Raw genomic sequence first — 16,496 nt, forward strand, 5'->3', positions numbered from 1 at the left:
TATTTTTGACTGAACATCACCCATTTCCTTGCTATCTAAATTCTAGTGAACCCAAACCTTTAGCAACGATTTCAACCCAACTTTGCCCAAATTACTCTGCATTTACGCAGTGAATACATAGGTAATTCGAACAAACTTTGGTGAAATGGGCTACCTTGAAATATCTTCGAGTGAGGACCTAGGATTATGATAAAGTAATGGTTGATTTTTAACAACTAGAGGAAAATTTGGTTGAAATGAAAAAGGGAATGAGGAAATATACTTGGTATTTTCCCCGTTTGTAGGTTGGAAGTTTTCCTTTTCTTCGCTAAAGAGAAAATCAGTGAAATGTTAGTACGAGATTGACTTTAGTGGGAGGACTGCAAGTGAATTGAACAGCCAATTAGAGCTGCTATGCATTGTAAGCTGTTGTATTTAGCATTCCCTCCCATGTGTTTTCCGATAACTTGTTGATAAGTAACCTGTAAGGGTATTTTTATGTATAAAGTCTTAAAAGGAGATATAAATTTTCGTTAGCTTCGTTTTCTTCACTTTCAATTTCTTGTCCAATGAAAAAATAAGGCTATGCAATTTGAGAGTTTTTGGATTAAAAAGTTGATCACCGCCAAACCAAATCAAGTGATGCATTGGACTGACTGGATTTTGATAAGCATAACTGCATCTATTCTTTCACGAATGCAGATCATCAGCGCACAAAACAACCAACAATGGTCTAAAAATGAGTAACTGGAATGACTGATTTTTCCCCATACTCATTCTAGATAAACTGACTTGAAATAGGATAAACTGACATAGTATAGCGAGTGTACAAAATCTGTAAACATGCAGTGTATGTAGCGATGAGGTGCAAGTGATTTATTGTTTAGTAAAAAATGTGTAAGTACTATCATGAAACACTTTGTTATGGTTTAGAGTGAATCCCCAGAACATGTACTTTAGTGTTCCCTGGCCAGGAATATGTATATTCAATAATTCTGGAAGGGAATGCTGCGAAGCCCAACTCCATAGAGTAATGTACATACAAAGTACATTTGCATATACAATGTTAGCACAAAGTATATACAATGTACGTGTATATACAGTGTATATACAATGTTATCGTTTACGAGTAAAACACAACAAACCTGGTGGTACGTCTGGAAAACAAATAAGAATGATTGAAAAATTCTCGGGAACGATTACATTTAATGACACACGTGCAAGACCACCCATTCGTCACAATTTTAAGTATAAACTGCTGTAAATCGTAATAAATTAAAAATAAACGACAGGACATTGTAGGGGTTCCTAAGGCTGGCTTGTAGGTGAAGATATCGTTAAAATATTTTCTGACTTTTTTTGAAAATTTCCTTTGTTGCTTTCATCTTGGCCAAAAAAACATGTTTTTCACCCAAAAAAATCATGTCTTCGAACCGATGGCTTGTAAGGTGAGGTGGTACAGTTATAGCCTATGTGTGCATTATTGTGCACTGTCAGCTATTTCCAACACTGTACGGGCTATAATTATACAACTTAACTTAATTCATTGACCTTTTTGTCAAAATAACCACCAATATCCTTTTACATAGAATTAAGTTAACATAACCGCAGTGCCACCTATTAGCCAGAAGAGGAAAGGAGAGTGTCAGGTAAGATTATCAGCAACTGAAAACGTAATCGGGATCATAACGGAAAAAATAATGGGCTCGAGAATAAACCAACGTTGCTCAAAATATTGTAGGCATCAACCAGGGGTAATTTATTCTTCTTTAGCCTCACACTGGCTTCTTTTAAGCATCAGCAAATAGTTGTCGTTATTCATTCATTCATGCTATTGTTTTCACCAGCAACTGATTTTATTTTACTTATTTTAACAGATGTTGTATAATGTTAACCAACTTTGGCCTACAATTTTACTAGTTGTTATTGAAATTAGGAGTTATTGACTATAAGTAGAGCACTTCTCACTGGCAAACCAGAGATAGAGTTACAAAGGGCAACAACATTTTACAACATTACAACAGATGCCGAAGGAAAATCAATTTTTTTGGGATTTTTATGTCTTTGATTAATGTTATTTCCTGTTTCCCTTTATTGTTTTCTTAATGCTTGTAGCTGACATACATACATAAAAGCCTCAACGGCCAAGTTAAAGAGCATGAACGCCCGCCCGCCCACCATGTTTTGAACGACCGGTCAGCTATGTTTCATAGACTACCACCAGGCCGCAGTGGCGCTGGTTGTGGTGCACAGACATGAGTATAAGCGGCCATTGCGACCGCGCACGACCATCGTTAGAAATAGAATGCCACCTCATCTTACAGTTCCTCAATACACGCATGGTTTTAATACTAGCAAAGCGGGAAATGGTTTTGCATCTTTAAAACTCGAACAATAGCTGCGTGCTCCTATAATCATCAGATGGTGCCATGTTCATCTCCTGATGATGTATCTTATGAAGTCACATTGCCAATATAGTAAAGGGGCAAATTTTAAAGGCCACTTTGAAACTGAAAATGGTACAGAAGACGGCATTCTGTGAAGCTTGTACGTGAAATCAAAACCTGAAACATGTGTTTGTTTACCATATCGGCTTCATGGCATAGTGGGCAAGACGGTGAGGATCAAGCGGCGAGGGCTCTGAGTTCGAACCCGCTCGAGGAATATTTTTCATTTTTTCTGTTCACGAGAGCGTCTCTGTGACCTGTCACGTCAATGAACTTGTTGTTTGTGCAGTCAAGTGAGACCAGCTGGGTGTCTGTCATGTTTCAAGTTCAGTCGGTCGTTTGGTGGTCGGGCGTTTGTATTTTCTAACTTGGTGGTTAGAGGTTTTATGCAAGCATGTCAGCTTTAATATCTGTCCTCACACTTAATACAAGGTCATCAACTTCAACTTTAACAAACTTATAAAATCAATGTCAGCCTCCAGTATCAGGGAAGGGATATTCACATAATGGACGGGACATAAACGAAGAGACAAAATTACAAAAACAGACCATAGCTTTTATCTGAAATTTGATGTTATTGACCTCCACCAACTTATAAACTGTTTTTAATGATTGCTTTCATGGCACAGTGACCTACTGTTGAGGCAACCCTCACCACAGCCCAGTGGATTAGGATGCCACTGGATGCCACTGGGACAGTATGTAACACCATTGGTAATAGCTGGAACCGTATCACTTGTGGTGAGGTGTTAGTAATAAGAGACAGTAATCTGATGGCTGAATCCATCACAATAACATAGCTAAGCAGTATTCAGCTCAGCAATGGCTCAGCAAAGTAAATGTACTTTTTGAATCGCAAAAGAAGTTAGAAGACTCGCAATGTCAACTTATTGCAATCATATATATTTCTTAAGCCAGCTGAAAGTGAACATGAACATGAATACAGCAATGAATTTTTTTGGGAAAAAATTAAATGATATACAAAAAGAAAAGCTTTTAACGCGCAAGCCGCTAGGCTTCAGAAGAATAAGGTATGCAAATAAGTCAGCTCCTGAAGAAATATAAACAGTTTTACTGAGAGCTTTAAACACCTGTCCCGGGGAAAGGTCAGCTTTTTCAGCAATTAGATTACAAAAGGTCCGCAATTATATTACAAAAGACAATCGTTTCAGCAATTAGACAACAAGAGGCATTCTTTTCAGCAAAAAAAAAATTAATCATTTTAGCAAATTAGACTACAAGAAGTAAGTATTTAAAGTGTTTAGATTTCATGAGGATTGTATTTTATTCAGCGTTGAGGTTTTTTTTTTTACAGCCATCACCGGCTCCAGCTGGCTGCCACTGAATTGAAAGTAGGGATAATAGTACTGGCATCTATTGTTAGATTACCTAATCCGACCAAAGACAATTAAGTATTTCACCGAGTGAGTAACGGAGGCGTGAATAACACGATCTTCACACTTGACTTTTATAGTTGGGTCAATAGGCCAAGATCTATATCAAGGCCGCTGCCTTCTTCGTAAGGGCCCCCAGAGATTTGTTGTATTTCTTTTGTTTATTTACGTCATTGCTCAATCGAAAATTAGGGTTTATGTTGCAGAATCACAAAATCTTGTAATTACAATCGAACATGCAAGGGTGGACGTTCATAACTACATTTTATTATACAAGTATGACAAAAGCTCAGGCAGCCAATTCAAACAAACAAACTTGATATTTACAAACTGAGTGCATCTCAAATATGCAACAAAATGCAGTCAAAATCAACATTTTGCAGGCCATGCACTCAGTGGTTAGAAGGAGAGGATGTAACTTAGTAAGTTAGAATTGAAAGAAAATTAGTTTATAGGAGACAATCTGAAAATAATCAACAAGATGGGAAGAGGAGATGTAGGGAGGAGACTAAGGGACTGTTACTCTCAACTAACAACCATTTCATCATTAGTTGGCACAAACTCGTGTAAAACATGTACACTAGATGTACCGAAAATTTGGCGTATTAGGGTGAAATGGGTTAGATATCAACCTGCAAGCAAGATGCTTGAACCGCATAAACGAACAATATATGCGACTGTAGCCGGTGTTTGTAATTGCGGATCTGTAATTGGTAACCGGTGGAGACCTTGCATCAATGACCGCTGCTTTTCAAGACCGACCGACTCCTTTGAGACAGACCTAGGTCAGTATGTCGTGCTTCAAACAACGCACAAACGAACGATCAAAATCCTTGCAACCTGTGATTATATTCGCTGCAACTTGATTCTATAGTTTAGGGGATGCCTTAGGCATGGTAAAAGTGGCATCATTAGGAAAACTTCTTCATTAGGAATACCATACATTTTCACTTCAACGCAAGTTTGCCAGAATTTTCAGTACACTGAGTACCGGTACAGTCCGTCATGTAAAATATACATGATATTGCGCCAACTAAGAATGAAAAAAATAATTACCACAACATTTCTAACAAAAAACTCACCAGTTTAGGACAAGGCTGATTCAATGTCCGATATGTATATTTGTCCCCGTCGATATACGGCCAATCACAGCGGACCAGACCTTTGTCTCTGCTGTCACAAGTGATAGTGCGGACAGCTGTGGTACGATCGCGCATTATCTCCAGTGTGATACTGTAGTAGTCAGGCATTGGGTGTCTAGAAATGAAAATATTTTGTAATTTTATAATATTTGACCGAGACAGAAGTCAGCAATGAACTACTAAGTGAACTAAACACTAAGCTAGATCAAACAAGCACGACGTAGATCATCAGTTATATGAAAAGATATTTTGCGGAGTATCAGTTGGGGCCATTTTAGATTTCGATAGCCATCTTGGATTTGTGGCCTGTCTAAACAATGGAGTGCTCTCCCTTTACAATGTACATAGCTGTACATCAGAACCAGATATCTTTATGAAAAGAAAACCTTTAGTATGACTATTGGAATGTAGGTCACATATACCCAAGTAAGACGAATGGGGGAGTAATCATACCTGCAATAATTCTGAACAATATTCTGGAACTTCCCCTGGTCATCACTCTGGTTCGGATTCCGCAACATGTACTCATTATCAGACTGATGGACAACATCCTGGTACTCTGGCACCATGTGGATGTTATGGACGCCGATATGTACCCGCAGGTTCGACTCGCGCTTCCAGAAGAAATCCTGCGCTTGGGCGCCATCAGTGACATAGACCGTGTTATCACGATTCCCAACCGCGTGGAGGTTTTCCAAGAAGACGTTACTTGACTTTTTCACGTGGAACCCTCTCTCGGTGTCATCTGAAAATTTGATAAAAAATTATTAGTTTCTGCCTAACTTTAAGTTTCTTTGTTTTAATTCTGTCTCATCAGTACCCAATACTGCAGTGTTAGTTAGGATAGTGAGGGGCAAATACAGTAGATGTGTAGGTTGTGACTGCAGTTTATGTAGATGTTACATTTATTAGTGATTTGAGTAACTACTAGAGTAACTCTGGCTATTACATGCAGTGATAGTGATTAGTCCTTTAAATTAACAGTGAAAAGTGAATTTTCTTTCTGTGTTTATCTATCGATAACCGTAATTTCATGGGAACATCAAAGGGTGAATCTCTGCGTGTTTTGAAGCGCCCAAGACTAGTACATCATTACAGGTATTGAGCCATAATGTTGCTTTCGGAAATACCAGGCATTCTGGTTGTTCTACAAGTACAGAATATTTAAAATATTTCTTGGCAAAGGCAACACCTAGGGCCAAATATATTTCAGTCATTTATTTATAATTCAGCCAGATTATTTACATATAATTACAATTGTTATAAAGGGACATTTACAAAAGCTATTTACAATTGCAATCAACATCCTCAAGGGGGCTTGTTAAATCTTTGATATGATGTAATGAGGTTTCAAACATTTTAAGATGTATCTTTAACCTTTTTGACAAGATTAGTCTTACCTTTAGGAAACCTGTGTATGTGAAATTTTATTTTTTGCTGACGAATCAACAATGCAAGATTGATCCACAAGTACAAATGACTAATTTTTTTTGCACATTTAAAAAATAAATTGTACACATTTTTATGCACTTTTGGGCTTTTGCTCTATTAGTTTGATTTCCGTCAATAGGGGACGCCACCTCAGTCAATGGTCCGACGCAAAACATGATTGTAACCAGGTAAAAAGAGGTCCCCCTATAAGCTTGCATTGTTGGTCCTAAGCAAGCCATGTCAACTTTTAAACAAATCTCGCAGTTTTTTTGGTTAAAATTGGCATTAACAATATTTCAACGTGAGTTGTATAACTCTGGCCTGTGCTGGACATAAAGGGGATAGACCAGGGTTAAATAAACCCATGACCCTTGGAAATGTGGGATTCGGAGTTGGACACAAACCATTTTATCACAAACATACCCAGCAGTAAAGATTCCGTGTCATATTTAATTTGAAAAATTAAATTTCTCTCTTCAACAAATATAATTACAAGATATCCGTTAAGCTATTAATTACCAAGAGTTTTTTTTTGCATTTCTATGCATCAACTCATAAACAGGCTCAAACTGCCTCGAAGAAAGTCATTCCCAAAAAAATTGAGCTTGGCAGAATAATTGTCGCTGAAGTTTTTTTTCAAAGGATACTTAGTGTTTCAGAAAATACAGTTGGTTGTGTAGCAATGGTGCAAGAATAAGGAGATTTCATGAAATTTATAGAATGTAGATTTCTTTAAATGATGACATGGCCAAGGCAGCTGGGTGACTAGTACTCTGCCTGACTAAAGTTTTGCTTCATCTAGTAGTTTCCTAAAAGCTAACATTGGTGTATCTAAGCTTGGAGTGTGGTGTATCTATCACTGGAGCGTGTTTGGTGTCGGTAGGTAAAGTGATAGACATCTACGGGCAAGAGGTGATCACACAACTTCATTTTTCTATCGATACTTCCCACCTGGATCGCTGCTTGGGTATCTCGCGCACAGGGATGCTCAGTAGATGAATCCGTTGGGTGGATGCATAGTTGATTCATACCCAGCAGGCATGCGAGTTGCCCAAACAATGAAGGCTGGTGAAAATGATCTATAGTATATTTTTAAATGATGTCGTTAATATCATACAGCACCTCTCTAGAAGTTGGAGAAACTTGGTTCTAGATTGGTACCAGATCTGCTCACTATCAGTCAGACCTGCTATTCTGAAGTTCTCTCCACCATCAGTGTGCATCCTTCTGTCTAAAGTCTGGATTAAGGAAGTGCACAATGCATTCACTGTTTCAAAATAGTGGGCATGACTGATCATATCATTTTTAGAAGTGAAGAGTGCAACACTGTAGGATGGACTGATATTGGTTTCAGTAGGAATTGGATCCTAACATATATTTGTAATTGGTGGTTGAGCTTTGTTAGTCTATGGAGGATGTGAGTAATTACCTAGGGAGGTTGTGTGTAATAACCGGGGGATTCTAGTTTCAAAACCTGTGCCGATAATGAAAACATAGGGTAGGGGAATTGGAATGAATATTTGATGACAAGTCTACTGCCAAGGCGTAATCATATAGAGCATGTAAATTTTATCAATATTATAACATTGCATATTCATAATGAATTTGCATGTTCATGCTTTTCAATTAGCATATTGCCAAAGCATGGAAATTAGCATATGAGCTATAGACTTCAGCAACCATACAAATAAAGGCATCAATCAACTACGTTCAAAACTTGAAAAACGTTACCTTGCATTGATCAAGACTTCATTATCATATTCATGAATGGAGAATTAACATATTCATGAATTACATATGCAAATTCTCAATACGAATATTCATGAACTCGCATACAACAAAACACAAAGTTACATCAGTCGAAGAGACAAAAGTAGTTTACTAGCTGACTGACATAAGAGAACACGCAGTTAATCCAAGAAAATAGTCGTCATCGAAAAGAAAGATCACCAAATCAAATTATCGGTGGTACAGAAATAATCATGTCGATTAATTAATTAATTTGGTTAATTACATGCACTAATTATTATACATCTCATATCAACATACCATGCTTATAGATTCAGAGAAATATACATAGGGACCTTCAAATGATCACCAGTGAATTTCAGTGTCATGTTTAGATATCGAATTCAAACATTGAATGTTAGTTTTGTTGTGTGTACATATGTGTATATTTTGATATAAGTCAGTTGTGTTAATGTAAAATGTTTGCTAATGACGTATTGCACAAAAAATGGATTATTTCCTGAAATGGAATTTGAAAGGATTATTGAAATTTTGATTAGTAGAAGGTCCCTAATTATTTACAAATTAATTACATAGCTCATGCGGTTTTTTTCATGCGTTTGAAGATGCTCCAAACATGCGTTGAACATGCACATATCATATTTGATGCTTTAGATGCGTATTTTATGTATAAAAAAGATGCCTGTTTTGCCATGGAAAAACATGCGTTATTGCATTCTCGGGTGGGTGTGTGTGCATGCAGGAAAAGTCTAAAACACATGCTGGCTAGAAGTCAAGCAAACACTGGTGTATGTAGTATAGGTAGGGTCAATAGGGGGCGTTGTACCACCGTTAGGATGCCGGGTTAAGGCACGATGCAGGTGAGAGTTGAGCGGATTGGACTGTAGATTTCTTTATATATAACAGAACATCTATATACGAAACAAAGGTTAGAATGTATTTGTAAGGAATAAATAGAAAAAGACCACATCCGTGAGGATATAACTGACGTGTAAGCTATATATAGATATATAGATGGCGTCGGCGTCGGACTTACCAAATTTCCAAAAAAACACTTTTCAGAAAGAGAAGTTTGAAAGTGAGGGGGTCATTGCATCTTATATGACTGGGCGACCTCTAAGGAATGTCCTTTTATGCAAAGATGAGCGCGTTGATGTGAATTTTTTTAAACACTGCAGCTGTTTCTTGCATTTCTTCTCATAGGACCCATTTGCACGGAGTTTAAGCATTACTTGATTTTACTCTGACAAAACTCACAATCAGCAGCAGTGTGTTCTTTTAGTAAAGTTCAAATTCTGTCCCAAGCCAGCAAGGGCGAAATTTGCCTGGTTTCATTTGCAGGAGATTTTCAATCTGCAATCACTACAAACAACTTAAGTCCTATTATTTTCAATTGAAGACCTATTCGCAGTCAAGACCTTTTTCAAGCCAAATGCAGACAATTTGATAACTTAACACAATGTCTTCAAGAGTAACACACTTTAAAAGGTTTGACATTTTAACATTTTTCAAAATGTGAAGTCCGCAAGAGAACTTAGCGTCAACATTTTATTTTATTCGAAAGACCAAGCTGACTTAGGAGTCATCTTGAAGAGGTCCAATGATTGGAGCTATTCAATTTCCTTTAAATAGCAGTGTGATTTTGTTTTGGTATCATTGTAAGTTTCGGTTTCATTTTCAGTTTGATATATTCAGGTTTCTTCACATTAAATGTGAACAGAACACTATTTTTGACAATTCTTTTAATTTTTTGTTGACTGTTTGTCTTTTCTTTGGTAAATAAATGAAATTATTTCAAATGATTCGTACAAAATTTTAAATTGATTACTACAGCAAACATAAACAAATTTTACAGAATGATGAAATCTGCCCTTTGCACACTAACCAATTACTCGACCCCAGCAAGGAGGCACCGGCTACTTGCACCTAGTTTAAGTTGACATTAAAAGTGCTCAATCATCTTCAACAATTATTGGAGAACCCCTGTAAAAAACTGGGTTTTCCATGTACAAAACTTCCTATGTGCCTAAATAGCGAAATGAAAATGAAATCCTGTGATTGCCTTAAAACAAGGCCATGGGAATGGTAACCAAGGCAACAACAGTCAGGTGATGGCAAATTTGTCATGACAACAAAAGGTAACTTACTCCACAGCAACAAGAGTCGACACGTTACAACTGGAGGCATGGCAATACAAACTTTGATGCAACCAGTTTACACTGCCATATGCCATGGTGTTAGTAACAGCTATCAATAGCCACAGCCATAGCCATAGAAACAGGAGTTATACCAGCAGCGATCCAAGTTACTGAGGAAAACATGATGTATTTATAACACTTTGCCAGAAAATGACGGTTGTTGCTTTGGTGATGAAATCTGGCTTCAATAACGTACACAAACAATGTATTTTTAGCAATATTTTTCAAACTTCTGTCTCAACGCTTCAAAATGAACACGCAACAAGCACATAAAGACAAATGCTAAATCAGAGGACGAAGCAGTTCATCTTGAAGTTGAAGTTCAATCGTCAGAAATTTTCAAAATGTCAGGAGAAATGTGCACCTATCAAGACTTGGATCCTCGAGGTAAGATTACAGCATGAGGCGAGCCGAGGATATAGACTTTGAAACGGACACCCAACAAACTGCATATCACACTGCAGATGAGGAAGCAAACTTGCAAATTTACAGACTCTAACTGCAAATTGATACTTTAGACTGCTGCAACATATCATCTGCACCTATATACATATACTTGTTCTGAAGCCAGATTTCGATGACATGAAATAACAGAACATACATGGAAATGTGTAACAACTTAGTGTAATGTGTTGCGTGTCTGTAACTTTAGAATGTGAAGACTTGCTCCACAACACAAGGAACTGGGACGAAACTGGGAGAGAAACCTGAAAATTTCTCCAATCGTCCTCTATGGTCCAGGTTTTGCGACTTGTCAAATTTACATTTAAAACTACCTCTACATGTTCCTTTACCACTTATACAATACAATACTGCCTTCCCACCTAAACTTAAGATTCTACTAAAAGGATTTGAAACAAATCATAAATCTTGAACTCCCATTTCCTAAAATTTATGATAAAATAAGCAGTTGCGCTGCATTAGGAAAGGAACTAAGCGCACTACAATGACACCAAGGCTGAAAAGAAATGTTTTTCTCGGATTTTTTATTAATTTTTTTCAGGCATTTCATGCAGAAAGGAGGAAAAGGAGGAAAAAGCATCTAGAGGAATCAATAGTTGATATAGTAAATGTCTATTTTGTTGTATAATCTATGGTACCGATAGTATCAAGTCTATTCATGTGAAAAATAGTTGAAGACTTTACATCATAGATAATATAGTTTATGATATGGACAGTATATAGAACAGTATAGTTTGTAGTCCAGAGCAATGATAGTATATAGTTGATGCAAATCATGTATTAGAGTGTATGAATTATATACAGAGAGTCTATCATATTTTACATGATTATAGCTGATGCAGAATAAGACTAGTATGCTGTTGATATAGACTATTTTTAAATCATAGATGAGACAAACAGTCTAAAAAGATAGTTGATGCATGAAAAACATTAAGAAATTCACCAACTTGGATAACTAATTATATTCTATTTCATTTGATTTGACGGGCCCTTTTTAATGAGGAACTTCTTTTTAAGATGTATGAGGAAAATTTCCCAAACCCCAAATAGGCCTATCTTATGTTAATACTTCTGATAATTTATATCATTCGACAGAAAATATACACAGAGGTCGAAAAAACTGCTCAAATGAATGAGTCACTTTCTGCATTGATCTGTCGAAAGGAATCGATTAAAATTCCATAAAGAAAATTAGACGGATGCATAAAAAATATCCTGGTAAAATCATTTGAAAAATCACTGTTTCTGAAAATGAGTAATAAAAGGGTACCTGTATGGAAAAGACAAAATTTTAGGCCAATCAATTTTGCCAAAAAAATGACCAAGTTTTTTTCATTCTGTGTCAATAGGCCTAACCTCTGTTCCTATTTATTCGTTCCTAAACCACTTAGCCCCCCCCCCCCCCCCCCAACCCCACACAACAAATCCCCCCAGCACGTGCTCCAAAACGTAATGGAATTTTCTTAGCTTTAGATTAAGTTTTTACTGGGGACCAGAACTATCAAAAAAGATCACTAGAGAAAATCAGTCAAAGACTGATTCTAAGAAATGAAATAAAGGTTATACTCATGGTGTGATTTATCACTTCATCTTGTTTGCTTTTTTACAACAGCCCTAGTGAACAAACACCTGAAAAGCCCCGAGCGCATGAGACTTGTACGTTGACAAAATTTTCACAGGCAGTGGAAATCATTTCTTGTGTTCGCTGATTCTTCATAGAAGCAACTATTATTTGATCATCCACTGCCTGTGAACAGTTGTGTCTTCCTGCACTCGGTGGCCATCTGTCCTAAAAGTCTCGAGTTTCTTTCTGGTGAATTTAAATTGAACAGAACACGGGGACCTTTTGTTCCCTTCACCCAAGTATACACAACTGAGATTGATACACAATGTCTTGCACAGGAATTTCAGATCGACTTATCATGTAATCATTTCAAGCTGGCCTAAAATCGCTGAACATTGTTTTCAAGTCATTGTACAAAAATCTGAGTATACTTGGCATGAATTGGACACATAATCGAACAGAAGACATGGACGGTATAAATGAACAGACACACATCGGACACAGTGATTGGACAAGCTTGATCATGTGACACACATGCTACATGCAACATAAAAACAATTTGTGTTAGTGTCTTGTTGTGGAGTGGAGTATTGAGTGCATGCTGTTGTTATGATTCCCAGGCTTTTTAACTCGTAACTGCTATTACTTTATAAGCAGTCCAACAGTGTTCCTCAAGCGACGGATGGTAGGCCGATCAACCTTTTTCTAAGTCGCAAGTCGATCAGCCCTTCTCAGCATTCCTGTCGTCAACCATTGTCAATATAGTGTTAGTGCCGCTGTATGGGTATTCCAGAATTTCAAAAAAGGTGTTTCTTTTTTTTAAAAAGGCAGACGTCTACTCCAGACACCAGCACATTTCCTCGTACATGTATGACAGAAGACTCATTACCATTTGGAAACTTTCAATTTGCACCACTTCCCGGACATCATGAAAACGGCCCACAAATACCCTTGCGTAACTTACAGTAAACATGGTAAAGCATTATAAAACTAAGCATAGCAAACTAGAGCCATCTGAACCCCTGCCCGTAGACGCAATCGCTATGCCATATTTGACACCAATGAAACACTGCAAGGATACGCACTATCACCTACTGCGGACACAAATTAAAAACAATGCTAACAATATTGCCCACTATACCCATAGCCCGTGAACTGACGTCCTAGTACACCATGTAAGTACATTTCATATGTAGAATGTCCCAAAATAATACGCAGCTTTAGATCTCTTTTCCTCATTTCAATATTGTGGAGGTAGAACAATTGCCACATGGAGAAGGATTTAAGTACTCCACAAACGAGAGATTTCTATCTCTGTGACCTGCAACCTAGCTACAACAACGTGACGATTGTGATTGGGTCACAATCAATCCTTGTTGTCATGGCTACACTGAAGGTCACATTGACAAAAATGCTCAATGCGAAGCGCTTAAGAGCATAAATTTCTTGGACAAATTGTAAAATTTGAAATTTTTCTAAACCTGTTTTTTGGACTATCCCTGCAACTACATGTATACGGAAGCAAATCGCACAGAGTTTTAAGCAGCCATTAGTTCCCAGATATCTATGATGAACATTAGTTAACCCTTACTGAGCTGAAGGTATTTGGAGAAAATACTTGTGGGAGATCTTCTGCTTGCAGAACTACAACATGGGTCATTGAAGACTATCGTGCAATTGATTTCAACCACGCCTTTTCTTTCAGCAGGTTTTATTCCACCATTAATCCAAGATGACCACCACAGCACTAGCCATCTTGAATTTAGAGGAATAAGTACAGCAGCCACCACTTAGAGGGCCAGGGCAAACAAGGAAAAAAGTGTTCCCTGTGACGAATTCGCCTTGTCTTCGTACCTTCACCTTAGGTTGTGACATATAGCGTAATTGGCTTTTGACAGATGGCGCATTGATTGATTCAAAGATATTGAGTGAAGTTTGTGGGTGCGTTTTCAACAGTACTTTTCGATAGGTTTACACGTCACAGCGTACATATTGCATTTTCTCAAATACCTTCACCCTTTGGGCGACTTCATTTATACACGCTATTTTGGCTATGGTCTATTGTTCTGACGCGACACATTAACTCAGTAGAATCACTTACATGGCATGGTTGAGTCTAAATCAAACACAAAGGAGAGGTTAGACGACATGGTGTTCATCAAGTTTGAAAATTTGCAAATGTACCGATCGAAAATATCTACCGTAAAAAAGCCTGGGGGATGATTGATTAATGATAATACAGGGATTTGTGCACATGCAGGTGCAAACAAGAGACAAGAAACCATGCAAGTTACTTAATCATGCAAATAACTTTGTTAACATGCGGTTAATTAGTGACATGCAAAAAATAACTGTCGCGGTCATTCCGTCACCTTTGATTTTATATCTACGTCGTCTAACTGTAGTGTAAACATTTTCTATTAAATCATACTTCATTTTTATTTGACAATAATGTATCAGGTACATTGTAACTACATCATGCACATTTCTAAGCAATAATTTGTTCAGGTAGACATGTTTGTCGGTCAATAATCAACGTTTATAAATGATCATCTATCTAGTCCAATCACAAGCATGTGAAAAAAGGAGATCTATAGCCTGGAATCGATTGGCAACACCCTCACTGACATGTGAATTGTCAGTGGGTGTGTTTGTCAATCGATTATGGGCTATTGACCTCTTAATTTCACATGCCTGTGTTCCAATTTGAACACTACCACAGTTTAGTCATGCACACTTGTTAAATACCTGTCTCTTACAGCCTAGCTGCTAACGAAACTATTCCAATTGCTATTATTTATCAGTCCAAGTCAGGTCGGGTCAAAAATGTGCAATAAATGCTTAATATTAAAGATTGTGATAATAATTGCCATACGAGTGCAACGACAACATCGACAACGTGACCACATGGCATCACAACAGTGACCAATCAGAAATCAGGCAGAGAGCATGTTAGTTACTTACTTTTGACTGGCCGATACCAGCCGTCCCAAGTCGGGTCACGCTTTTTAGCGTATGCCAGAAACGGTTTAGCCGCATCTGGAAGGCAGAGGGTTAAGTCCTAAGCTGTTGAGGCAATGCATTGTATGGGCCAAGAAATTCCTTTTTCTGGTATATTGAATTATGATAAGATTGAAAACACCCGCAGATTCTTCTTGCTGAATCATTGAAATTGTGACCATATTGCTGATATCATACAGCCTTTGGAAACATATTTATATAAGACTACAACAGGCAGACCAGCGCCCGTTGTTTTTTGCATGATTATGCATGATTATACGTGAAAATAAACCATATGGATGTTGCAGTGCACATATTTATCACCGCCTTAACTCCAATCATATTTCAGCCACTGATGAGTTCATTACCAGAAACAAAGAAATTTCTCTTTGGCCTCATAACATGCACGAGAAAAGTTAGAAAAGAGACTGAAATACCAAGGAGATGTTAGTGGTGTGAGAATCAAACTAGAAATGCTGTTAATTTGATCGACTCTTTCAGACAGAAATGCTGTTAATTTGATCGACTCTTTCAGACAGAAATGCTGTTAATTTGATCCACTCTCTTAGTCAGTTGTTAATTTCAGTGTCACTCTCAATGGCCAAACATTCGAAGATAAAAGTGCAGTAGTTGGAGTTAAGTTTCCTTGACTGCCGGGATGATCACAGAATTCATTGCCAGCCATGGAGAATGAATTCGTATTTGAGCTTCACTGGCCATAAAGTACGAAAGAAGATACAAAGAAGCTACTGAATTGATTTAACTCCATTGCGTATAGCAGATTTTACAGATGAAGTATCAGCCTTCCCTTTCAACTGGTGAGTATGGAACAGACTGCACTGATGGCAGTCATAAACAATGGTGAATGTCGCTGCACTGCTTAAAGACGTTTGAGAGTTAAGCAAGCTACTGAATCATGTTTTCCAACCAAACAGTTACGTAAAACTATTTTTGCAAAATGAAAACTAATTACATGTTGAAAAAAAAATTATAAAAAGAGGAAAAAATACAGAATATATAAAGATATAGTGTGAAATTTCATTGGCTGGAAAAACGAAACAATTTATTTTAAATTTGATTTTTTGATGAAAGAAAGGAAGCATAAGCACCAAGAAGGTGCCTATAAAATA

At 37.4% G+C, this 16,496-nt stretch overlaps 1 protein-coding gene across 10 annotated transcripts in view; it reads right to left on the reverse strand.

Annotated features, from left to right (window-relative positions):
• LOC135494436 (uncharacterized) overlaps positions 1-16,496 on the reverse strand; it is a 411,711-nt gene that overhangs the window by 143,992 nt on the left and 251,223 nt on the right. For 5 of the 10 annotated variants that reach the window (XM_064782395.1, XM_064782396.1, XM_064782394.1 and 2 more), the window contains 5 exons: positions 15,331-15,405; positions 9,179-9,196; positions 5,416-5,707; positions 4,903-5,077; positions 155-178 (listed from right to left, as the gene is read on the reverse strand). In XM_064782395.1, coding sequence (XP_064638465.1) covers positions 155-178; positions 4,903-5,077; positions 5,416-5,707; positions 9,179-9,196; positions 15,331-15,405 — 584 coding nt within the window. The remainder of the gene's footprint in view (positions 1-154; positions 179-4,902; positions 5,078-5,415; positions 5,708-9,178; positions 9,197-15,330; positions 15,406-16,496) is intronic. The other 5 variants (XM_064782399.1, XM_064782398.1, XM_064782393.1 and 2 more) reach the window with 3 other exon arrangements.

The sequence above is a fragment of the Lineus longissimus genome, chromosome 10 (assembly GCF_910592395.1).
Source record: "Lineus longissimus chromosome 10, tnLinLong1.2, whole genome shotgun sequence".
In the NCBI taxonomy this organism is placed as follows: Eukaryota; Metazoa; Nemertea; class Pilidiophora; order Heteronemertea; family Lineidae; genus Lineus; species Lineus longissimus.